Source organism: Hemibagrus wyckioides, linkage group LG27, assembly GCF_019097595.1.
Source record: "Hemibagrus wyckioides isolate EC202008001 linkage group LG27, SWU_Hwy_1.0, whole genome shotgun sequence".
Classification (NCBI taxonomy): Eukaryota; Metazoa; Chordata; class Actinopteri; order Siluriformes; family Bagridae; genus Hemibagrus; species Hemibagrus wyckioides.
Genome location: NC_080736.1, coordinates 2,612,501 through 2,638,201, shown reverse-complemented (window position 1 = coordinate 2,638,201; position 25,701 = coordinate 2,612,501). Strand labels below are relative to the sequence as shown.

General features: G+C 40.2%; 3 protein-coding genes across 4 annotated transcripts in view; 1 reads left to right on the top strand and 2 right to left on the bottom strand.

The window, feature by feature from the left end:
- vps35 (VPS35 retromer complex component) overlaps positions 1-6,087 on the bottom strand; it is a 34,358-nt gene extending 28,271 nt beyond the window's left edge. Inside the window, exons 1-4 of the mRNA XM_058381750.1 lie at positions 5,979-6,087; positions 4,359-4,457; positions 3,671-3,767; positions 2,954-3,077 (exon numbers count right to left, since the gene is read on the bottom strand). Coding sequence (XP_058237733.1) covers positions 2,954-3,077; positions 3,671-3,767; positions 4,359-4,457; positions 5,979-5,981 — 323 coding nt within the window. The 5' untranslated portion in view covers positions 5,982-6,087. The remainder of the gene's footprint in view (positions 1-2,953; positions 3,078-3,670; positions 3,768-4,358; positions 4,458-5,978) is intronic.
- An 845-nt stretch (positions 6,088-6,932) lies between these two features.
- Positions 6,933-11,877, top strand: orc6 (origin recognition complex, subunit 6). Its single transcript, XM_058381286.1, has 7 exons — positions 6,933-7,071; positions 7,260-7,386; positions 8,362-8,525; positions 8,627-8,716; positions 9,690-9,799; positions 10,317-10,403; positions 11,355-11,877. Exons 1-7 carry the CDS (start codon positions 7,007-7,009, stop codon positions 11,498-11,500), a joined length of 789 nt encoding a protein of 262 aa, XP_058237269.1. The 5' UTR covers positions 6,933-7,006; the 3' UTR covers positions 11,501-11,877.
- A 73-nt stretch (positions 11,878-11,950) lies between these two features.
- Positions 11,951-25,701, bottom strand: part of mylk3 (myosin light chain kinase 3) — a 42,903-nt gene continuing 29,152 nt past the window's right edge. Inside the window, exons 8-13 of one of the 2 annotated variants that reach the window (XM_058381284.1) lie at positions 25,405-25,546; positions 22,855-22,925; positions 21,678-21,806; positions 18,762-18,914; positions 14,644-14,779; positions 11,951-12,961 (exon numbers count right to left, since the gene is read on the bottom strand). In XM_058381284.1, the coding sequence (XP_058237267.1) occupies positions 12,887-12,961; positions 14,644-14,779; positions 18,762-18,914; positions 21,678-21,806; positions 22,855-22,925; positions 25,405-25,546 (706 nt within the window). In that variant the 3' untranslated portion in view covers positions 11,951-12,886. The remainder of the gene's footprint in view (positions 12,962-14,643; positions 14,780-18,761; positions 18,915-21,677; positions 21,807-22,854; positions 22,926-25,404; positions 25,547-25,701) is intronic. The other variant, XM_058381285.1, reaches the window with a different exon arrangement.

The window sequence follows — 25,701 nt, the reverse complement described above, 5'->3', positions numbered from 1 at the left end:
CAGTTAATTTGAGATATTACTGATGTTCTGACAGCAGAAAACATCTGTCCCATCACCAACCTCAAGTTCTTTCTCAATATTCTCGGAAATAACTTGATACAGAGGGGCAGCACAGGGGTTAGGCCCTAGTGGTTAGCACAGTTGCCTCACAGCAAGAAGGTCCTGGGTTCGAATCCCGGGTTTGAACAGTCAGGGGCCTTTCTGTGTGGAGTTTGCATGTTCTCCCCATGCCTGTGTGGGTTTACTCTGGGTACTCCAGTTTCCTCCCACAGTCCAAAAACATGTACATTAGGTTGATTGGTAATTTCCATAGGAGTGAGTGTGAGTGTGTGTGGTTGTCTGTCTATATGTGTGGCCTTGTGATGGACTGGTGACCTGTCCAGGGTGTACCTCTACCTTTCACCCAATGTGTGCTGGGATAGACTCCAGCAGATCCCCGTGATCCTAATTAGGAATAAAGCGGGTATAGAAAATGGACGAACGTGAGAGTCAAGAGACTAGATGACAATATATTGAAATAAGGCGATTAAGTCGACATAAAAACACCATGGCATGTTTATCACTTCAGAAAGTGATGAAGTGACCGCCGACGCTTCGCTTCCTGTGGACGCACCTGACTCAGAGCCGAGAATCAACATGCGTCTTTCAAAGCGAGATCTTTCTCCGGTTCTTTTTTACACAGGCGAGTTATTACAAGTCAACGTGACGAGTGTGAACAAGCGGCTGGAGACCGACATGGATCCTGTGACCATCCCGTCTCACCCGTTTTTCGGTTCTTGTGAACGTTAAACAATGCGCCGCTCTGATGAATTATAAATGAAAGAGAAGATGAAGACGCCATTTCAGCGCGTCTCCAGACACGCCTTCGGCACGGCTTTAAGAAAGCGACTCCGTTATACAATCCTCGCTCTCTTTCGACTTGGAAACGTGATAAATACTTTTGGACAAATGACCCCAAATTAACATTCTACGTTTTTTTGCAAGTTCACAACATTACCCCATAAAATAAAAGAATAAAACGAAAGACAAGACTGTTTTTCACATTTATAAATCAAATGAGGCTCGGAAATGGGGTCAAAAATAACGAGACAATATCTTTAAATAACGAGACACTAGATCAAAACAACAATATAATTTTTTAAATAATGAGACGCCTAATCAAAATAAGAGAATAAGATAGACAAGAAAGACAAGACGTGTTTTTTCACATTTATAAATGAAATGAGGCTCACAAAGGTGGCGATGATCCTCAGAGGGAGAATCGAAGAGATTTTATAGCAAAATATATTGAAATTTTGATCACAGATTTTGAGTTTAATAAATCAATGAGATTTTTTTTTTGACACAATGAGAAAATAAATTTCAATAATGAAAGAGTAAGTCAAACTAACGAGATAATATTGAAATGAGACACAGAGCCAAAATAATGAGATAATATCTTAATAACGAGACACTAAATAAAAAGATCATGAGATCTTATCGTTAAAATATGAGACACTAAGTCAAAAATAACGAAATAATATCTTTAAATAACAAGACACTAGATCAAAATAACAATATAATTGCTTGAATAATGAGACGGCAGGTCAAAATAACGAGAATCTCTTTAAATAATGAGACACTAAATAAAAAATTAGATAATCTCTTTAAATAACGACACCAAGTTAAAAAAATTAGCTAATATGCTGAAATAAGGAGATACTAAGTCAAAATGAGGCAATGTCTTGAAATAAGACAGAAAGCCAAGAGATTTTTTTTTAACAAGATACTATTTCAAAACATCAAAAATAATTTCTTGAAACAATTTACTAAGGCAAAATAATATACCAAAATAATGAGACACCAAGTCTAAATAACGAAATCATTTCTTGACACTAGGAGAGAACACCTTTAATAACAAGACAGTCAAAATAACGAGATAATATCCTGAAATAACGAGATACAAAGTCAAAACAATGCGAAATTTTCTTAAAATAAGTCAAAACAACTTAGTTTTTAAAATAACGAGAAACTAATTCAAAATAAGAATTGTTTTGAAACGAGATACGAACTAAAAAAAAAAAAAGAAAAAAAAAGAAAAAGAGAGACATTAAACCAAAACAACGAGATAATTTCCTGAAATAATGAGATACTGGCACAAAATAAAGAGAGACCGAGCACAAAATAACAACACAGCACCTGAAAAATCTTCACTCCAACATTTAAAACCCAGATACAGTGAAACCTCAGAATAAATATAGGAATTTAATTCATTCTGGATGCGAGTTCTTAAGGTGAAGATTTGTATTGTGAAATGAATTTTCTCCTAAGAAATAATGTAAATGCAGATAATCCGTTCCAGCTCCCAAAAATATGAGCAATATTCCCAATATGAAGCGTATGTAAACTGTACGGCTGCTTACAAAGAACTGACCCAAGCCAAGCATTGACAAGCATGTCAAGGCTCCTGACAGGAAGTCGTGCCACCAAGCTTGGGCTAAAAATAGAACAGACCGCCCACACCACCAATCTGTCCACAGAAAAACACCTGAAAAATCACCTAGCTTTTGAACGCATGCTGAAGGAGACCTTAAGGTATCGTGGATTGAATCTTTCCTAACAACAGAAATCATAAAATTTGTTAACTCACTTCATTTGGCTTTCCGCTGAGGCTAACAAGTTTTGAACGGCTCCCGGACGTATGCGCAACTTTGATTCAGTTTGTATGCTGAAAATGCTTCGTATGTCGATGCTAATTGCTTACAAAATTTTAATTCTTAGGGTGAAAATTCGTAAGGGAGAGCATTCATATGCCGAGGTTCCGCTGTACCGCAGATTTTTAGAACAGAACCTGAGCAGCTCTACTCCAGATCCACACGAGAGACATGAACGTAAACCTCTGTAACTGAACACAGGGGTGTATTGTAAAGCTGGTGTGTGTGTGTGTGTGTGTGTGTGTGTGTATGTTACTCACAGCCTAGGGATGATGTTCCCAGCGTATTGTACCAGCTCATACAGATCAGCCACCTTACGACCTTTAGCGAACTCGTCAGTCAGGTAAACCTCCAGGTAGTGTAGCTCATCTGATATGGCCATGTCTACACCACACACACACAAATCAATATCAATCACAATATTAGCATGATACAAAAAGTGTTTAGAACAAATAATCTCAAAAGACATCTAATAATTTTTTTATAATTTAAACACAAATTTTATTTTAAATTGAAACCTATATTAAACCTACATTTTTTTAGTGATTACATCAAAGATCTATAATATTTCAGATCAAAAAATATTTTGTTAAATGTAAATTATTCTTTATTTCATTTATTTTTTTACACTTGATGCTCAAAATCCATTATTTTTTCATTTAAAAATAATTTGTTAATATTTCTGTAAATTTGCATGTCATCTTTGATTATTAAATGTGTGTTTATAATCATTTATGCAAAGAGTACAAATTCAGCAGTAAAATAAAATTGTAAAATTTTAAACATAATAATATAAATATTAAAAATGTATGAATAATATTTTTCAAAAAAATTTAAAAAAAAAAGAAAAAGTTTTTGGTCATCGAGGGGCGGGGCTAAGAAACTCGCTGATTATCGTCACAACCTGTCACATGTCTGATTATTTATTCCCCCTGAAGCTGAACACTCAGAGTGTTGGTCTGATTAAAACCACGTACAGAGTTCATAGTAGCTTTTCGGAGACAGCATGGAGGTCCTGAGCTCGCCCAGCATGTTAGAGGCGTGTTTCAGTGCGTCCATCAGCTTGTTCTTGTCCTGAAAAACATTAGAGAAGCTCAGAAACAGTACAGAGACTCACCAGCTCAGTCTGACACTAATGAATCATTTCAATTAATAAAGTCAGTCAGATGTAATATAAGCTCAGATTTCAGCGCTTTTTACAGACATGACCTTTACAACCTTAAATTCCCACCGGCTGCTATCTTCTCTTTTAATGACCAGCTTTTACAGACGTTACGTTTGAACACAGACATGACATTTGACATGAAATGTATTGATGATATTCTTAAAAAATATCATTTGATCATTTGATATTTATTACTGATGCTGTGATTCGGAATCATTTTGAATCATTCTGAATCATATTGAATCGTACTGAATCATAGGTATCATACTGAATCATTTTGAAACATTCTGAATCATCTGAATCATATGACCAAGTAGTAAGTACGCTGTCCAGTCCAAGCTCAGGTCAGCTCTCCTGAAGTCCGACCTGAGCTCACATGACCCACACACTATTCCTTTTCTTCTGAAACACCACAACAGACAGGTGAGCTTGTGTAAGGAAGATTCATTTCATTTTCAGTCTCACGTCACTGAAATAATAAAGGGTATAGAGTGTCTCACCAGGCAGCGCTTCATTTGGAAAGACTGCACTTTCACGGCCTGGACCGCCTCGTCCAGCAGCTTCTCCTGCTCATCCTGTGGTGACTGCTGAGTGGTTGGCTGTGTGCGAGAGAGAGAGAGAGAGAGAGAGAGAGAGAGAGGGGATCAGGGGATTACATGCTGATAACAGCTTCAGCTCCAACACTCTAACACTGATTAGGGAATTTCACTCAAACCCAGGACTGAGACACAGTTCACTGGACGGGATTGTGGAAATAAACATCTATTAGAGCACAAGAAAAGGTTAAGTGCAGAAGTTTGTGCACACCTCTAATTTCATGGTTTCTACAAAACAGAACATGTAATCACATACACCAATCATAACATTACGACCACCTGCCTAATATTGTCTGGGCCCCCTTTTGCTGCGAAAACAGTCCTGACCCATCCTGCACTGTGTATTCTGACCCTAGAACCAGCATTAACTTCTTCAGCAATCTGAGCAACAGTAGCTCGTCTGTTGGATCGGATCACACGGGCCAGCCTTCGCTCCCTACGTGCATCAGTGAGCTTTGGCCGCCCATGACCCTGTCTCCGGTTCACTACTGTTCCTTCCTTGGACCACTTTTGATAGATACTGACCACTGCAGACCAGGAACACCCCACAAGAGCTGCAGTTTTGGAGATGCTCTGATCCAGTGGTCTAGCCATCACAATCTGGCCCTTCGTCAAACTCGCTCAAATCCTTATGCTTGTCCATTTTTCCTGCTTCTAACATCAACTTTGAGGATAAAATGTTGACTTGCTTAATATATCCCACCCACTAACAGGTGCCATGATGAGGAGATACTCAGTCTTATTCACTTCACCTCTCACTGCTCACAATGTTATATATATATATATATATATATATATAGAGTCCTGAACATCATCATTAACTAAACAAACAAACCACAGGAAGTACGTTTCTCCTCCTAATCTCTAATTAAAGCAGTAATCTAATCAGATTAACAGCATTACAGTAATGAATATGAATGAGATTATGAATATTATTATAATATTGCAACAATGACAGCTTGCTAGCTTTAGCTTCCGTTAGCTTTCCAGTTTCCTATCCCATTTCTTTCCGTGTTTATTTATGTATTTCCCTGACATGACAGATTACACATAAAATCATTAAACTGTTGATGTTGTTATAAACCATTTCACTGCACGAGACACATCACACAGCGGTGTAATAACAGACGTCTAGTTTTTGATGCTAACTCTCGGACAGGATTTCCCAAACAACACGGCTAACGCTAGCGAGCAAAAATAACCGACAGGTCGCGTAACAGAACGTGCAATGCCCAAACATTTCGTACAAAGATATAAAATCGTACAGTAGCTTACAAACGATGTCAACGTTATTACGTAGGAAAAGAAAGTCAGGATAGGATTAGCTTAGCTTATCTTAGCATATCTAGCCAGGCCGCTAGTGTAGTAATGCCTAATGCCAGTCACAGCTAGCTAATGGAATAAACCAAGATAACTCGCTAAAACATTCCGTTTCGGAATCTTTTATAATTCGATTTCACTTCGTACGTTTTATACGATGTGCGACCTAAAAAGATATGTTTATATCTGAATTCTTTTACTCACCATGATGATTAATCAGTGAGCTGTTAGCAATCACTCTGCAGCTCAAAAAAAATGTCTCTGTCATGTGACTGCTGGAGATCCGCTCAGCTCGACTCAGCCAGGAGCAAGCTGATTGGCTGAAAAGTGTGCGCTAAGAAGACGCTGATTGGCTGAATTGTATGTAGTGGGCGGGGCTCTGACTGGGTGTACCAGGCACTCTAACGGTTTGTGTTCCTAGGTTGAGAAATTTGTGTTGGGAAATTACATCAAAAAAATATATATATATTTATTTTAAATATACAGTCTATTATTATAAGTAGTAGTAGGGCGTAATAAATATAAAAAAGTTTTTTAATAATTAATAAATAAAAAAGTAAATAAAAGTAATAAAATTAAACAATAATAATAATAATAATAATAATAATAATAATAATAATATTAAGTCAAACTTTTTTCTTTAACAAATAGCTAACAAAACCTGAACCTATAATGATTTCGTAAAATATACATTTATTATTATCATTATTATTGTTGTTGTTGTTATTATTACATATAAAATGTCACAGAAAGAAGAAGAAGAAGAAGAAGAAGAAGAACAGTCAAATAAATAAAAATAAATAACAATTAAATTAAATCTAAATTTAAATTCGATTTACAAAACCTCTAAAATAAGAATAAGTATGAAAAAGAAATTTTCTCGAATTTCTATCGATTTTTTTTACCGAAAGAAAACTGACTTTATGCCTACAAATAAAGCATCTTTATGAAGTTTCACAAACAAAATTTTTACACATACATCTTCATTATGCATCATAACAAAAAAATGATTATAATATTTCAAAAATCTTTCACTTTTTATGTTTGTTATCGATCTAAGAAGTTCAAGAAATGCATCGAATTTTGGTATGAACTCTATCACAGCACCTCCGCATGACCTGTGACGTACTCGAGTTCCACCAATCGGAGGAAGCGTGGGCGTGGTTTCGAGCAAAATTCCCGCGGAAACCTCTGTGCTCAGCGGAGTCGAGACCTTTAACAAAACCAACAAAATGGACGGCGAGTTATTCCGTAAACTTGCATCTAAAATGGGAATAACGTCTCCTAAAGTGTTAAGGTAAGTCCGTGGGTTTGTTTATTTGTCATATTCCTGTGTAGATTTGGTGTCTAGATTTGTAAGTGTATGTTGTTAGATAACTCGGTTATAAGCTCCAGGTCATGGTGTGGGTCTGGGGGACGCTGGGTGGAAGATGGAGGGAAAGAAATTAATAAAGTGTGATTTTCTGTTGTTTTCTTGTATCTTAGTCAGGCAGAGGAGTACATGCGTTTGTCTCAGGTGAAGTGCACAGGTCTAACAGGATCTACAGCCAGCAGTAAGGCTGTTATCTGCCTCGAGCTGGCAGCCACGGCCATGAAGTGTCCCATAGACAAGGTGTGTGCGCGCGCGCGAGACAGTGTGTGTGTCGGAGAGAGAAATCATCCATTTCACCTATAAACCCTACACACTTGGATAAAGGACGATTTACAGATCACACAGTTACACACTTCAATTAGCAACCACACATCCAGTCTACAGATGATATAACCCAGCTTCTTATCTGGATTTATCGAAGTAAATATACACTGTGCTGCCAGAGGTTTTGGGACACGCCTCCAAATCATTGAGTTCAGGGGTTGAACTCGGCCCCTTAGTTCCAGTGAAAGGAACTCTTAATGCTTCAGCTTCATACCAAGACATTTTTGGACAATTTCATGCTCTTTGTGGGAACAGGGGTTATCCCCAAACTTCCTGTTCCAACATGACTGCACACCAGTGACCAAATCAAGGTCCATAAAGACATGGATGAGTGAGTTTGGTGTGGAGGAACTTGACTGGCCTGCACCTCAACCCCATAGAACACCTTTGGGATGAATTAGAGCAGAGACTGTGATCCAGATCTTCTCGTCCACCATCAGTGCCTGTCCTCACAAATGCGCTTCTAGACGAATGGTCAAAAATTCCCATAAACACACTCCTAAACCTTGTGGAAATCCTTCCCAGAAAAATAGAAGCTGTTATAGCTGTAAAGGGCGGGACAACTCCATATTACATTCATGTGCATGTAAAGGCAGATGTCCCAGTTTTGGCCTGGCTCGTAGTCTCCGCTCTAATTCATCCCAAACGTGTTCTATGGGGTTGAGGTCAGGACTCAACAACTGATTTCACTGATTTGGAGGGGTGTCCCAAAACATTTGGCATTATAGTGTATTATCCAGCTTCTCATCTGTATATGTGGAAGTAAATATATTTATGCAAGAATAAATAATATTGTAGACTCTTGGTTCCAGATTCCAACTAAGCCATCATTTCATCCTTGTGATGTTTGTGAGAGAGTTTTCTTTACTCATTCCTTGTGTTTCTGAATAGGAGTACGTGGTCAAGCTCTCAGGATTGAATAAGAAAGCGTATCAGAGCAGCCTGAAGGCCATGGAGTGCATGCTGGGGCTGCAGAACAGTCTAGGGCTCAGGGATCTGGCGGTGCAGTACGGCTGCATGGAGGCAGTGAAGGTGGCGTCTCAGATCCTTCAGCGGTAATCAGAGCGTTACACCAGCTTCCTCCATTCTGGACCCGTCCTGAGACGGGCGGTGTGGATTATGCAGTAATGAACTACTGCTTCCTCTGTTTTTATAGGTACGAGTCCAGTTTACCTGCAGCTCAGCAACAAGACCTCGATCTGTCCAAACCCCTGTTCACTACGGCCGCTCTGTTCACCGCCTGCAAGTCAGTACTGCACTACACACTGCTGCCCTTCTCCATCACGCCCTCTCAGAGGATAGAATGATCTGGAGATTAGAGCAATGTGTAAAAATGTAACCCAAAATGGGTAAAAAAAAAGGCAACTTATTAAATAAGTTAAAAATTGCATAATTGAAGTAAGTGCTTCATGTCAGTCTGTAATACACACACACAGACACACACACACCCCATCACCACAACATGGATTATTTTCCTATAACAGCGAGATCACGTGATCTTGCCGGGTTTTGTTCTCAGATCACTTTTTTTTCTTTCTTTCTTTCTTTTTACATTTTTTAATTTGACATTTTATTTATTTTTATTGATATATATTCAACAATATAATAAATATTTTTTTTAATTTATTCAATAATCAGTACCAGCATTATTTAATAAAAATAAATAAATAGATGTACTATTTTATTCATTTATATTTAATTATAGAATGCAGATGTTCATCTGATTTATTTATTTTTTTTTGTCCTTAAAACACATCACCTGCTTAAAAAATGAGTAATAAAACTGGGGGTTTTTTAATTCAGTGAAACTTTTAAAAAATATATAAATTATACATAATATAATTTAATTAATAAATAAAAAAAAATAATCTAATATAAAATGTAAATCATATTTATACTACGTAAACAGTGTTATTTAAAAAAATAAATAATACAATTTTTTATTGAATGCAGTTCCAGTCTTTTCTATCTGTAACAGGATTGAATTTAACTTTGCTGTTATAGAAAACTAATCAACCCCCTTCTGACCAATCAGAATCCAGAACTCCTCTCTCTGACTCTTTGAGTTGAGTCTCTGCTCCGTCTAATGAGCGAGGATATTTCCGTTTATTTCGACATCCCATAATACCTCAGCACTTTTAATCCCGCCACCGCTCCACGCTCTGATCTGGGGAAACGTGTAAAGTAGGCTAACGGCGTGTCTCACGTTTACTTTGAAGGTGCATGAAACTCCGAGTGGATAAGAAGCTGGCGTCGTCCTCCGGCACCAAGAAGGCCGTGTTTGACAGGCTGTGTGCTCAGCTTCTGAAGTTCGGCCAAGAGATTTGCAGTGAGTTGGTGGTTTGTTTGTTTGTTTGTTTGTTTATTTATTTATTTATTTATTTCTGTAATAAATCACTCGCTCTGTCAGATGTGTGAAATATCTTTAAAATATAACTAAATAAATCAACTTTCTCATGTGCCTCTGTCAAGTTTTTTTTCCTAAGGAATGATGCACACTTTTTTCCGTTTATAGTTACTTTACATGTTGGAACTCCAGTTTGGGAATTTAGTTTAAATTTAAATTCAAATATCTCTCTCTCTCTCTCTCTCTCTCTCTCACTACCCGTCTGTTTGTGTCTCTCTCTCTCTCTCTCTCTTTGCCTGCCTGTCTCTCTTGCGCTCTCTCTCTCTCTCTCTTTTGCTTGCTCTCTCTCTGTCTGTCTGTCTGTCTCTCTCTCGCTGTCTGTCTGTCTGTCTCTCTCTCTTTTGCTTGCTCTCTCTCTTGCTGTCTGTCTGTCTCTCTCTGTCTGTCTGTCTCTCTCTCTCTCTCTCTCTCTCTCTCTCTCTCTCTCTCTCTCTCTCAGGTGACACATCATCTGTGAAGGGAAAGATCAAATCGACACAGAAGAGACAGAAGACTCTCACAGAGACGCTGCAGGAAGCAGAAGACGGTGAGAAGAAATGAATGACAGGAAGTCCGGTGCTTCCTCACCCCATCCTGTGTTAGAGGAATGTTTCAGAAATTTCTTCTCATGGCTTTTAAAAATAAAGGAAACTCTAATCAGTAATTCAACATTTCACTGAAGTCATGAATAATCCTTAAACTCGTACTCATCATCCTTTAAGGAGTAAATAAACCAATATTCTATTTTATAAGTTTATTATATGGCAGAAATAAGTGTCAGGATAGAAACGTAACGTCGTCATAGCAACCTGCTGTTGATTTATTTTCCTGTAACAGCGTGACATGGAGCGTTTCATTCAGAGGGAGTTATAATGAAGGCATGAAGCAGTGCTGTACAAGATGATGAGGGAGGAGTTATGCATAGTTGGTGTTTAAATTATTTAATATAGAGAACACTGACTTTATTCACCCCCCCCCCTGCACGTGGGGTTCTTTTGTAGTTAAGGCAAAAAGCTTCAAATGAAGTCTGAATATGAAGCAGTGTTAATTATTATAAAGTTTGATAAATGGACTTAATTATGTTTGGATTGAAAGATTCCGTCCTAAAAATTTACAATCCCCCCCCCCATTATCTCTCCACCTATGTCTCTCCCATCTTTCTCTCTCTCTCTCTCTCTCTCTCTCTCTCTCTCTCTCTCTCTCTCTCTCTGCGTGTCTGTCACTCTGTCTGCCCCCCCCCCCTTTGGTCTTGTCTCTCTCTCCCTCTCTCTGTGTGTGTCTCTGTCCCCCCCTTCTGTCTTGTCTGTCTCTCTGTCTCTCTCTGTCTGTCTCCCCATTTCTCTCTGTCGCTTTCTCTCTGTCTGTCGTTCTGGCTCTCTCCCTGTATGTTTGTCTATCTCCCTATGTCTCTGTCTGTCTCCCTCTCTCTTCTCATGATTCTCTCTCTCTGTCTCTCTCCCGATGTCTGTCTCTTCTCTTGGCTGTCTCTCTCTCTCAGATGATGGCTTGCCAACGTCTCCCAAGCAACAGCGGGAAGCGGCACTGAGGGCAGAGGAGTGTGAGGAAGAGACGAAACAAAATTACGAGGAGTGGAAGAGAAAAATCCTGGAAAATGCTCTCAAAGCCAAGAGTGATGGAGAGTGACGCGTCACCTGTTAGTTTTTTTATTATTATTATTTATGGCATGTTTTTATTTTTTAGCATTGCTCTTTTCTTTTATTTGAATTTAATTATCTTCCCACATCCCACATTATCTTCATACGTGTGTGTGTGTGTGTGTGTGTGAGCGACTGCTCTTTAATCAACCCCCTCATTACCTGTGACTCAAGTGTCTCTGGTGGCAGTGTAAAGAGGCTCTTGTGAGTGTGTGTTCATAGTCACACTGTTCTCTCTGTGTGTGTGTGTGTGTGTGTGTGGTCCTCATCTCTGAAGAAAATCGTTCAACATTATGCCCAACATAGTCTGTACTGCTGTTTTAATAAAACTAAACTATCAAACTCTGTGTGAGAGTAAGAGAGGTGAGTGTGTGTGTGTGAGAGAGATGTGAAGGGGGAGAGAGAGAGAGAGAGAGAGAGAGAGAGAGAGAGAGAGAGAGAGAGAGAAGTTATGAAGAGAGAGGGGGAGAGAATGTGGTGAGTGTGTGAAGCCAGGCAGCAGTGCTGTGCCAGATAAAGAGGGAGGAGTAATGTATAAAAGGGGGTGGAGCTTATATTCATATTCATACTGTTGGAATTTAAGGGGGTGTTTTTATGCCTTGTTAATTATGTAAAGACACAAACAGTGCTTCTTATTTTTAATGTGGAATAATCCTGAGTGTCTCTAAACCTGAGAACTGAAGCTTAGGAAGCTTTGTGTTCAAAATCTAAGCATTAAAAATAAACCACAAGCAGTCTTCGCTGTGGAAAAAAATCATTCTCCAGGGAGCTCTGAGGAGATGTGTCACTAAAGAGTTGGCATCTTCTGGGATGATGTTTATTCGCCACGGTTTGGAAGCTGACGTTGGCTTCATCTGCGTAGGAGATCGTTTTCTTCAGGAAGAAAATAAATAAATCCTTCAGCAACTGCAAGCGCCAGAAGTGTCTACAGGAGTTTTATTGCATAACTGAAGGAGTGTATCACAAGAGTGGAGAAACTCGGCTGTTAAACCACCACGAGGGGAGACTAAAAGAAGCTTATTTTGAATATAGTGCAAAGAAAATAATAATAATACTAATAAACACCTTCACAGAAGGGAGAGAGAGTTTTCCATGCTAGAGTGGCAGAGAAATCTGTAGTGGTTGTGTTGAAAACAAAAAATCAAACAGTGGCCATTAAAAATATTCACTACAATAAGATCAGACGCAGTTCCTTTCATTATAACTCCAATTAAAGAAAATGAAATGAAATAAACGCTCCACATGGTACTGGATTGTGCCACGTTCATCGCCCTGTCGCCTCCACACACACACACACACGTGAAGCCCATATGACTGTGAAGAAGAAAGGAATGTCCGTCTTCTCCTCCTCCCAGGTCCTGGATGTCTGGAGGAATCACGGTGTGCTGATGGACCTGCTCTGCTGGAACCTCTTGAGTCGGTTAGCCGCGGTCACTGCGTAGAAGTGCTTCTGTACAGGCGATTGATGAGGAGGAGACACAAATACATTCAAATAGAGTTTAATCAATAATCTGGCATTTCTTTTCTCTCAAAGGGGTTTCTAAGTGAGATGGAGTCTAATAGGAGCTCCTGGGATTTGAACTTTATCCCAAAAACCCTGGAGCCTCTGGAGTTTCTGGAGTTTTAACCTTTGTTTCTGATGCAGATCTATGACTTTATACCCGATTCCTGATTTGTGGAAGTTTTGAGGAGAATTAACGCTGTCAGATTTATTATTATTATTATTATTATTATTATTATTATTATTAACAACATTTCATTAGCTTTCATTCTCTTAATCTGATCTTACACCAGGCACGTTAATCAGACTGGCACGGATTTGATGATATGACTGAATCTGTTAAGATATGATAAGACATGAAAAATAAAGGAAATAATCTATATATACAAAGGTATTCAAAAGTACATTATACACCGATCAACCATAACATTGTGAGCACTGAGAGGTGAAGTGAATAAGACTGATGATCTCCTCATCATGGCACCTGTTAGTGGGTGGGATATATTAGGCAGCAAGTCAACATTTTGTCCTCAAAGTTGATGTTAGAAGCAGGAAAAATGGACAAGTGTAAGGATTTGAGCGAGTTTGATGAAGGACCAAATTGTGATGACTAGACCACTGGATCAGAGCATCTCCAAAACTGCAGCTCTTGTGGGGTGTTCCCGGTCTGCAGTGGTCAGTATCTATCAAAAGTGGTCCAAGGAAGGAACAGTGGTGACCCGGTGACAGGGTCATGGGCGGCCGAGGGTCATTGATGGACGTGGGGAGAGAAGTCTGGCCCGTGTGATCCGATCCAACAGACGAGCTACTGTTGCTCATATTGCTGAAGAAGTTAATGCTGGTTCTGATAGAAAGGGGTCAGAATACACAGTGCAGGACGGGTCAGGGCTGTAGTGGCAGCAAAAGGGGGACCAACACAATATTAGGCAGGTGGTCATAATGTTATGCCTGGTGGCTGTATATTCGAAAATATAGAAATATAAATATAAAATATCAGTGAAAACTAAATTAAATGTTCTATAAATGCAAAACAAAACGGGAAATCGAGGATCCTTAACGGAGGGAATATATTGAAATGAAACACCAACAACAAAAAAATCTCTCAAAAATGTGAAAAAATCTCCCAAAGGCAAGAAAAGGGGGGTGCCAATACTTTTAAGCATCAGCATAGATGAAGAAATGATAAAATGAAGGATTTTCTGTCTTCTCTCCCCACGTGCATCAATGAGCCTTGACCACCCATGACCCTGTCGCGGGTTAACCACTGTTCCTTCCTTGGACCACTTTTGATAGATACTGACCACTGCAGACCGGGAACACCCCACAAGTTATGGAGATGCTCTGATCCAGTGGTCTAGACATCACAATTTAATGAAATGATGAAATGAAGGATTTTCTGGCTGTAAGTCTGATGTAATATGAGTCAGGACTCTGCTGGCTCTCAGTGTGTGTGTGTGTGTGTGTGTGTGTGTGTGTGTGATTATTGTCTAATGTGTTAAGATTAAATGTCAGCTCAATGTCAGTATTTTTTCCGACACTTCATTCTTTTCTTGCAGAGCTTCTCGTGGTTCTATCTGTTCTAATCGCACCGCCGCAGTGCTGCACGTGTGGAATGCTGAAGTGCTGCATACCTTCCACTGTCGATGAGCTGCTAGGTAACGCTGTAGCCTCATCTGGGATTTGAGTCGGACTCGGTGTCGCTTGGCTTTCTCCTCCAGATCATTCAGCCAGCTGTGTTTCATACAGCCTGAGGCGCTCAGTCGACTGCTGCCGTACACACACACACGTACACACACACACACACACACACAGTGTTAGAGAGAGAGAGAGTGAGGGAGTGAATTGGGAAGTGAATAAGGCTGATTATCTCCTCATCATGGCACCTGTTAGTGGGTGGGATATATTAGGCAGCAAATGAATATTTTATCCTCAAAGTTGATGTTAGAAGCAGGAAAAATGGACAAGTGTAAGGATTTGAGCGAGTTTGATGAAGGGCCAAATTGTGATGGCTAGACCACTGGATCAGAGCATCTCCAAAACTGCAGCTCTTGTGGGGTGTTCCCGGTCTGCAGTGGTCAGAACCTATCAAAAGTATCCTTTAAATCCTGGAAGTTACAAGGTACAGCCAAATTACAGGGCTTAAGGATCTGCTGCTAACATCTTGGTGCCAGATACCACAGCACACCTTCAGGGATCTAGTGGAGTCCATGCCTGGATGGATCAGGGCTGTTTTGGCAGCAAAAGGGGGACCAACACAATATTAGGCAGGTGGTCATAATGTTATTGCTGATCTGCTCTCTTGCAACATCATCTCCACCTGCCATGATGTTACAGATCATCTATTATCCGGTCCATCCACCATTTCTTGGGCCTCCCTCATGGCCAAAGGAAGACCATCTCTAATCAAAATCAACCGATCTTTAATCAAAGGTGGCTCCGCGCCGACCCGTTTGATCATCACTGCCTTTCTATCACACATCATTGGTAAAATTCCCAGCACTCACGTTCTGCTTGCATATAACAGAATAATAATAAAAAGAAATTCTGCAATAAACAAACGTTACCCAAGGCAGGGAAAAAGGGGGTGCCAATACTTTAAACCATCTGTGACACTGGGAGCATACAGAGTTGTTTATCTTACTGTAATAAACTGCTGAGATATAAACTCTGCGTGCAATATTAACACTTTTTACCAGGACGCTGCCAACGAAATGGACTTTTCAATGAGTGTAAAGAAATGAATGATGTTATCACAGCGAGGCTGATACCAAATGGCTTTCTCTGTTGGATATCTTTACACAGAATTTTACTGGATGAAGATCGAATCTGAGCTGCTTTTTGATGAACAAGCACTTGGAGAACATCTCCGAGAGCAGAAATGGGTTTGAGATCAATATTTACTTTAAAGATACGAACATCTGTGTGGAAAAAAATAACTGTTTTTGTTTATTCTGAACTTTTCTATGACAATAAATGGATGGATGGATGGATGAATAAATGCTTGGTGTCATGGAAATTTTAGAAAGGAAAGGAAAGGAATGATCGTATTAAAGAAAACTTGTAATCCGAGATTTGTCTCTAAAATAAGAGAATTTTCTTTTCTAATTAGAGTTTGTGTTTTTCAGATCGAGCGTGTTTATCAGGGAAATCAGTTTGGAAAATTTGTTGTTGTTTATAAATCTTCCTACGAAAAAAATTCTAATTAGTACAGGACGAATATAAGGGTTCAGGGTGTGACGTAATTCAAAAATAATTAACAGGATTAACATGTAATAATTAACATGGAAAGAAGGATGATTTAAAACAGGTTAGATAAATAGAGAGAAACAGCCATACAATATGAAAGATGGCTGGCTGGATGGGTGGATGGACTGAAGACAGACAATAAATGGATGGACGAATGGATGGATGGATGAATTGATGATGGATTGAATGATGGAGCCTGGCTGGATGAATGGATGTTAGTGGATGGGTAGATAAATTGATGGATGCACCAATGGATGTGTGGTTGAATGTGTTTTATTCACATATATGCATGTGTGTGTGTGTGTGTGTGTGTTGTACATAATATTACAGAATTCTAAAGTATACATCGAGAGAGTAAAACAATGTCCCAGCACTAATAAGACCACCAAGCCGTCAGAAGGTTTTCATACATCGGTGACAATTAAATAATGTTAATTGTCATTTGATTGGCAGCTCGGTTTAATTAGGCGTGTGGTATTTGTGGAGCAGCCTGCGCTCCTGCCTGTGGATTTGCCATTAGCGATCATTAGCTAAAAGCACGCGTGACCCGTTAACCTGAAACACACTGGTGTGAGAAAGTGTGTGTGTGTGATGGCGAAAAAATCCATTAAAATATATCTGTTATAAATCACACACTACTGAACAGATCAGAGTGTACTGGGAGTGTGTGTACATGGACACGTGTGTGTACATGGACACGTTTTCATATCTCAGTAGGGACCAAATGTTCATCCATTCATCCAATGATCAGTTGTACATCATTTGGTGCAACCATCTGTTGATCTATTCATCCATCCATTTATCCCATCAACCAAACATCTAGACATGTGATCGTCTTTTTTAAGCAGGTCCTCACAAGGATACTAAGACAAATACATGTGTGTGTGTGTTTTGCATGAACATGATTCACTTTAGACTTTGTAAACGCTCTACACCATGTTTTTTTCTCCTTCCATGCAGATGACTACTTTATCACCCGTACTCTATAATTACGACTCGATACCCGGTTATTTCCTGACCTCTGACCTGCCTTACAGGACAGCGAAGAGGCGAATCTCTCCACTGATTTACTCGGCCCTTTACGTGGCATCGGCGGCAAGGAGCCGGCGGAAATAATTTCGAACTGTCTGCTACACAAAAGCCATTTTCGTCAGACAAAACACAGCAATTACACAACACTCGTGCACAATCAAAAACGCATTTTCTCAGGCACGTCTGGCTGAAGGGCCGCCCATCTGCGTTGCATGTTTTTAGTCAGTGGAGAGAGAGAGGGTGTGAATGTGAAGAATGTTAAATGTGGGTGTGTGTTGCGTCACTAAGTGCACCCTGTCACAGATCTGTAGAGGATCATTAGCAGGCAGTGGAGGCCCTCGCTGGCCCCTGCTGCGCCACTCGCCTATTGTCTCACGCCAGATGAGCAGTGACGCTCTCGTGTGGCACCAAAAAAGCTCCCGCCTTACAGCTCGGCCGCGTTTATGGCGATAATTTCAGCCTTTTCATGAAGGCATCCGGATGTTTGCTGAGTTAAACGTTCAGTTCCGAAGAGAGGAAATGTGGGGATGAAAGAACAAGCAGTCAGCCTTTCCATCCTGTTAGTGCAAAAATCCCAAAATATTAAAAAGAGAAGTTAAGTGGATTGATCTCTCCTTAAAAAAGCAACTTTAAACTTCCATATTAAAGGAATATTTAAATGAAATATTATAACTACTATAATAAAGTGTTTAATGTGTCATTTGTCTTTATACAGTACCTAATTAAAAATGAATATCAATGACATGCAGTTTGGAAAAATATCCCCATGTCCTGTCTGGATGGATGGATGGATGGACTGAAAGATAGCTGAATGGAATAATTAATTAATCAGTAGACGTTTGAATGGATGGATGGATGCTGTCAAATTGGTGGATGGGAAGATACATGGAAGACTTAAAGCAGGTTAGATAAATAGAGAGAAACAGCCATGCATGATGAAAGATGGATGGATGGATGGATGGATGGATGGATGGATGGATGAATGGATGGATGGATGGATAGATACATGGATGGATACATGGATGGGTAGATGGATTAATTAATGGATTCGAATAGAGTAGAATAGTGGATGGATTTATGGATTAAAGACAAACAATAAATGGATGGATGAATAGATGGATGGATGGATGGATGGATGGATGGATGGATAGTTGAATTGATGATGGATTGATTGATGGATGCTGGCTGGCTGGATGGATGGATGTTAGTGGATGGGTAAATAAATTATTGGATGCACCAGTGGATGTGTGGTTGAATGAACAGATGGAAAAATTAGAGAGAAACTTTACTAAGCCCAGAAAGGTAGATGGATAGAATCGTGGATAGTCGAACAGACGGCTGGACAGCTGGAGGGATGGAAGAATGGGTGGATGATGAAAGGGTGAACAAACCGACAGAGAAATGGACCTATGCCTGTGCTGGTGATGTGTTGATAAATGGAGAGTTGGTGGACGGATGGACAGATAGGTACCATTTTGCAGGGATGAGTAATTTCGAGATGAAGTCTTTCGCTTCTTCAGACACGTTCTCGAACGCCTCGGCGTCAAAGTCCCAGTTGGCATGAAGGATGTTGTTCATCGTCTCGGCATCGTTGTCACCCAGGAAAGGTGACAAGCCACTTAAACTGAAAACACACACACACACACATACACACACACACAGACACACACACACACACAGACACACACACACACACACAGACACACACACACATACACACACAGACACACACACACACACAGACACACACACACACAGACACACAGACACACACACACACAGACACACACACACACAGACACACACACACATACACACACAGACACACACACACATACACACACAGACACACACACACACAGACACACACACACACACACAGAAACACACACAGACACACACACAGACACACACACAGAAACACACACAGACACACACACAGACACACAGACACACACACACAGAAACGCACACAGAAACACAGGGAGACATTAGGACTGTTATGTAATACACCGTCTGATAGATTATTAATGAAAAGACTCTTTTACAACGATTTGGCAAAACTGAACAAACAACCTCGTCCAACCTCGTGATTAATGTGTCGCTAACATGCTGGCTAACCGTTCCAGTTTATCAGCAGATAAAAAGCTAATTTAACGCTTAAGTGCTTTTGAAACTGCACATTCTGTTCTGTTGACTTTTTACAAACGACTTAATATTACCAGAGCGTGGCTGAAATGTCATGGAAGAGCAAAAAGAAATAGAAAAGGGAGAGCAAGGACAATAATAATAATAATAATAATAATAATAATAATAATAATAAGTGTGGGTGGTTGATGGATAAAGGAATAAAGTCAGCATCATCGTTTTGGCACGTTGGAGGATCGCTCTGTGCTCTAGGTGTTTGTTAATGGTGCGTCATCTTCTTCAGTCGCAGTCATCTTCCTCACATGTGCAACTGTGAGCCTTGCATAACACATCAAAATGAGGCCATGGGTTATTAAAAGTTAGACAGATGCATAATAAATAAATAAATAAATAAATAAACAATATATGACACACCTACCGAATGACCAAATCCATTGGTTCTTTATTTAGTAGAGCAATAAGTGAATAATCAAATTGGGGCACTGAGTTGCATGAAAGTAGGTCATAACATACATTCTAGGTGAAAAGAAATCCTGCTAAAGCCTCTCGAGCACCTGTCATGGTGTTAGCGCTAATTCACACATTACTGCAGGTCGTCCAGGGCTAATAACCGAGAGCTTTGGCATTTAATCCAAGTTAGAGGCTGAAGAATCACAGCCAGGTTTAATTCTGATTCCCGAACATCACTGTTTAGTGTTCATACAGACCAAAACAATTCACTTTAGTGATTTGATTCCTTGAGGATTTGATTCCTTTGATTCAAACAGGGAAATGTGTGATAGAAATTGTTACTTTGGGAAAGTCAGACTCGGATTACACGCTTGATTGAGATGATTCTTTCTCCACCTTCATTATAGAGCTGCTAATAATATAGCACTTGATTTCAGCGTATTTTTAACATCAAATTCCAGCACTTAGTTCTGCACACAACTAGCAATGAGAAGCCATGAGGTGCTGAAACGGGGTCAAGAAAATGTGTAAGATAGACATATAGATAGATAGATAGATAGATAGATAGATAGATAGATAGATAGATAGATAGATAGACATATAGATAGATAGATAGATAGATAGATAGATAGATAGATAGATAGATAGATAGATAGATAGATAGATAGATAGACGGACGGACGGACGGGTGGGCGGGCGGGCGGGCAGGCGGGCAATCAGTCATAAGGACAGACAGACAGACAGACAGACAGATAGATAGATAGATAGATAGATAGATAGATAGATAGATAGATAGATAGATAGATAGACAGACAGTCTGATGGATGGACGGACAATAGATAGATAGATAGATAGATAGATAGATAGATAGATAGATAGATAGATAGATAGATAGATAGATAGATAGATAGATAGATAGACAGATGGATGGATAGACAGACAAACAGACAGACAGTCGGACAGATAGATAGATAGATAGATAGATAGATAGATAGATAGATAGATAGATAGATAGATAGATAGATAGATAGACGGACGAGCAATCGGTCATACGGACGGACAGACGGACCGACAGACAGAGCTTAAGGTCAGAATCTCTGAGAAATGTTGGTTTTTATGACAAACATTGCATCATGTGCTCAAGTCACTTTAAAGCGTTCAGCAGTTTGCCAATGTTTCCTCATTATTTCATTTTATTTTTCTGCTCCACTACACCGTCCTTGCTCTTGGTAATCCAGGCCCAGGAATTGTAAGCACTCTGTTTTTTGCATATTTAAGTGAGTACCCCGGCCATGACCCATTGGAGAAGGGCTTTGTTGTTGGACTGTGATTGGGGTTGAGTAGATATTGTGCTTTCAGGACCTCTTAGCCATCTCCCAGAGCCCAGAGGCTTTCATTAGAGGATTAGTGGATGCACTCATGCCTCAGGCTCTGATGTCTGGCTTTCATTCCTGTGGCATTTGCATTTCTTTTTTGATCTCTCTGACATTAAAAGTCAGAAAGAGCACCAGAGATATAAAATTCAGTTCAGTCAGATACTCAGTGCCAAATAGGCTTTTTCTGCTGTTGTAAAATTCAGTTTCCCAGATGCAATGCCATTCTCCGAAAGGTTTAATGTATTCCCTTTTTTTCAGTGTGCATATAATGAAAAAGTATGGTGGAAAAAAAGCCAGCTGGAAATACTGGCTTCATATTTGAAAAGTATTTCTAAAGTATATTTCACAAGGTCAGCCTCAGCTTTAGGGCATGGCAAGCACCGTGGTGGATCTGTCTCTGGATTTGAACCTACAGCATGTACGTGATGACGCCGACGCTCCACATGTCTGTAGGGAAAGACACAAAGTCGTAATTCACCACTTCAGGTGCCAAGAACTCTGGAGTCCCAAAGTTGACCTTCAGCTTCTCTCTGGGTCGATATCTGCAAATCACAGGAAACATCAAATGAAACAGTTCCACCTTCATCACCCCCCAAGATCCCCCCTCCTCCCCTGGGATGTCAGTTTGTACTAATTTAAAATAACATTGACAGATCAGGACAGGTCAAAGCTGCTCTCATTTCCACATATAGACCCGAAGACATCCATATGCTCATCTTTGTCTTAAAGGCATTGCTATAATGACCCTATATGGACTAGGTATGTCTACATATTGGGTATCTACATATATGGGCAAGACACTCCTAATTATTGTGTTCCATATATGGGCTTGACACTCCTAATTATTGTGTTCCAATGATGGGCATGACCAGAATACATATTGGGTTCCATGTATGTATATGAAGCACCTGTATATTGTATACCATATATGGACATGATCCGCCTATTTACTGGGATCTACACATGGACATGACACACCAGAATCGATGTATCCATATATTAACACTTTATAATAAGAAGAGAGTACGCAAATCACGCAGTCTTACACTCGGGAATGATTTATCATCTGGAAAGACTCAGTATATTAGTGAGCACATGACGAACATCATGTTCCAACGCGAAAGAAGAAAAACACAGGGTTTCTGACGTTCAGAGCATTTCTAAGACTCGATTGTGTAACGCAAAGCAGCTCGACCCAGTGACTCAGAACTGCAGAAAAATACAACATGCATCTCGGAATGTAATTGTTGCCTGTGAATCTTTCGCATGATATCTCCGTGTCAATCTTTGTTGTGAAGAACACGTAGGTGGAGGCATGATTGCGGTGATGGTTTTGCTAAATCAAACGTGGGGGCCGTATGATAAAGGCGCTTTAGCCTTGTGAATCAGACGCAGCGCATGAGAGAGAAGTGCAGAGAAGTATAATTACAGACAACTGGGTATCTTTCTCTCTCATCTCTCTCTCTCTCTCTCTTCACGCCATCACAAATAACTTTACAGACGTAATCAAAGGCAGCGCTTTGATACGGAAAACTGTATAATATCTGCCAGAAAAAAAGAAATAAAAAAAACCCCACGCCATTCACTTACTTTCTAGCAAGGCCAAAATCGATGATCTTGATTTGGTTGCTTGTGCTGCTGACGCACAGTATATTTTCAGGCTGTGAGGGAGGAAAAAAACGTATAAAAATAATAAGAAAATAACTATTTAAGATCATCCCACACATCTAGGACAATATAAACTGTCATAATTAGAGTATAACCGCTATTAAAGGTTCATGGCTTATTATATAAAAAACATTTTTTAAAAAAAAAAAAAAGAAGAAGCTTTTCACTTGTCAGAAGCAGATGCTCTTCATTATAACACAACAAGAAGTAACACTATAATGGAGTCTAAAATCAACAAACTCTATTCTTAAAAATAGAATCAGATTTGTATATTAATGAAAAAAAATGAATGGCTTGAAGCTGCTGTATAGATGGTGAAGCTTTTCCTTGAGAGAACAACAGCATTGACAAAAACTCATGGTCTTTTATAATCTGTGTTGCACTTGTCTTAATCTCCTGGCAGAGACAACCGAGGTGAAATATCCTGGTAATCATAATTCATGATTTCTGTATTCATTGGCTTAAGTGGTTAAGGATCTGGGTTGTTGATTGGAAGGTCAGGGTTCAAGCCCCAGCACTGGCAAGTTGCCACTGTTGGGCACTGCTCTAGGGGTGCTGCATCATAGCTGCCCCTGTGCTCTGACCCCAACTTCCTTAGCTGCTTCCACTGTGCTGTAATGTATGTGTGGCGACAATAAATAATAATCTTCTTCTTCTTCTTCTTCTTCTTCTTCTAATGATCCATAATTCAGTACTGGATTTTGTAGTGGATTTGGATTTGGGATCTTTTCCTCGAACACAGTGACTATTTTTGGATAATAAAACTACTACACACAGTGGTACAGATGCAGCTGCTTGTTTTGCAGGTTTTTAAAAATTGTTTGGGGGGGGGGTATTTTCTCCAAACATTTGTATGGAATATTCCAATAATTGTGTCTAGCACATCTTGGGCACATCTCAATACTTATGGAGCTGCCAGTAAGCAACAGTTTTAAATGATTTTATACGCTCTGTATGTAGACTGTATCGACTCGGTACACACAGAGAGCATGGACTGTTCCTGCAGTTCTACTGTATGAGTGTGATTTCCTGATGGTTTTTGAATTACTCTGCTTTTTCAAGTGTGCTGGACTGCAGTGTGCTAGACTGCTGGAGAGAGCTGGAGTGTTTGGAGTGTGTTAGACCGCTGGAGTGTGCTGCAGAGTTTAAAGTGTGCTGGAATGTTCGGAGTGTGTTGGACTGCTTGGAGTGTGCTGGAGTGTTTAAAATGTGCTGGACTGTTGGGAGTGTGCTGGAGTGTGCTGGAGTGTGTTGGAGTGTGTTGGAGTGTTTGGAGTGTTTGGAGTGTGTTGGAGTGTGTTGGAGTGTTTGGAGTGTGTTGGAGTGTTTGGAGTGTGTTGGAGTGTTTGGAGTGTTTGGAGTGTTTGGAATGTGTTGGAGTGTGTTGGAGTGTTTGGAGTGTGTTGGAGTGTTTGGAATGTTTTGGAGTGTGTTGGAGTGTTTGGAGTGTGTTGGAGTGTTTGGAATGTTTTGGAGTGTGTTGGAGTGTGTTGGAGTGTGTTTGGAATGTGTTGGAGTGTTTGGAGTGTTTGGAGTGTTTGGAGTGTTTGGAGTGTTTGGAGTGTGTTGGAGTGTTTGGAGTGTGTTGGAGTGTGTTGGAGTGTTTGGAGTGTGTTGGAGTGTTTGGAGTGTTTGGAGTGTGTTGGAGTGTGTTGGAGTGTTTGGAGTGTTTGGAGTGTGTTGGAGTGTTTGGAGTGTGTTGGAGTGTGTTGGAGTGTTTGGAGTGTGTTGGAGTGTTTGGAGTGTGTTGGAGTGTGTTGGAGTGTGTTGGAGTGTTTGGAGTGTTTGGAGTGTTTGGAGTGTGTTGGAGTGTGTTGGAGTGTTTGGAGTGTTTGGAGTGTGTTGGAGTGTTTGGAGTGTGTTGGAGTGTGTTGGAGTGTGTTGGAGTGTTTGGAGTGTGTTGGAGTGTTTGGAGTGTGTTGGAGTGTTTGGAGTGTGTTGGAGTGTGTTGGAGTGTGTTGGAGTGTGTTGGAGTGTTTGGAGTGTGTTGGAGTGTGTTTGGAGTGTGTTGGAGTGTTTGGAGTGTGTTGGAGTGTGTTGGAGTGTGTTGGAGTGTTTGGAGTGTGTTGGAGTGTGTTTGGAGTGTGTTGGAGTGTGTTGGAGTGTTTGGAGTGTGTTGGAGTGTGTTTGGAGTGTGTTGGAGTGTGTTGGAGTGTGTTGGAGTGTTTGGAGTGTGTTGGAGTGTGTTTGGAGTGTGTTGGAGTGTGTTTGGAGTGTGTTGGAGTGTGTTTGGAGTGTGTTGGAGTGTGTTGGAGTGTGTTTGGAGTGTGTTGGAGTGTGTTTGGAGTGTGTTGGAGTGTGTTTGGAGTGTGTTGGAGTGTGTTTGGAGTGTGTTGGAGTGTGTTGGAGTGTTTGGAGTGTGTTGGAGTGTGTTGGAGTGTTTGGAGTGTGTTGGAGTGTGTTGGAGTGTGTTGGAGTGTGTTTGGAGTGTGTTGGAGTGTGTTGGAGTGTTTGGAGTGCAGACAGCTTCACCTTCAGGTCCAGATGCAGGATGTACTGCTGATGGAGATACTGCACTCCCTCACAGATCTGGCGCATGAACACGATGGCGTCCAGCTCCGTCAGCTGGTGCTGTTCATTTACAATTCGCTCAAACAGCTCTCCACCTTCCACACTGACCAGGAAACACCAGCAGCAAGAAAAATCAAACATCATCTCAACCTGATGAACCATTTCACTTCCTGTTCATATTCTCCACACTATCTATCTATCTATCTATCTATCTATCTATCTATCTATCTATCTATCTATCTATCTATCTATCTATCT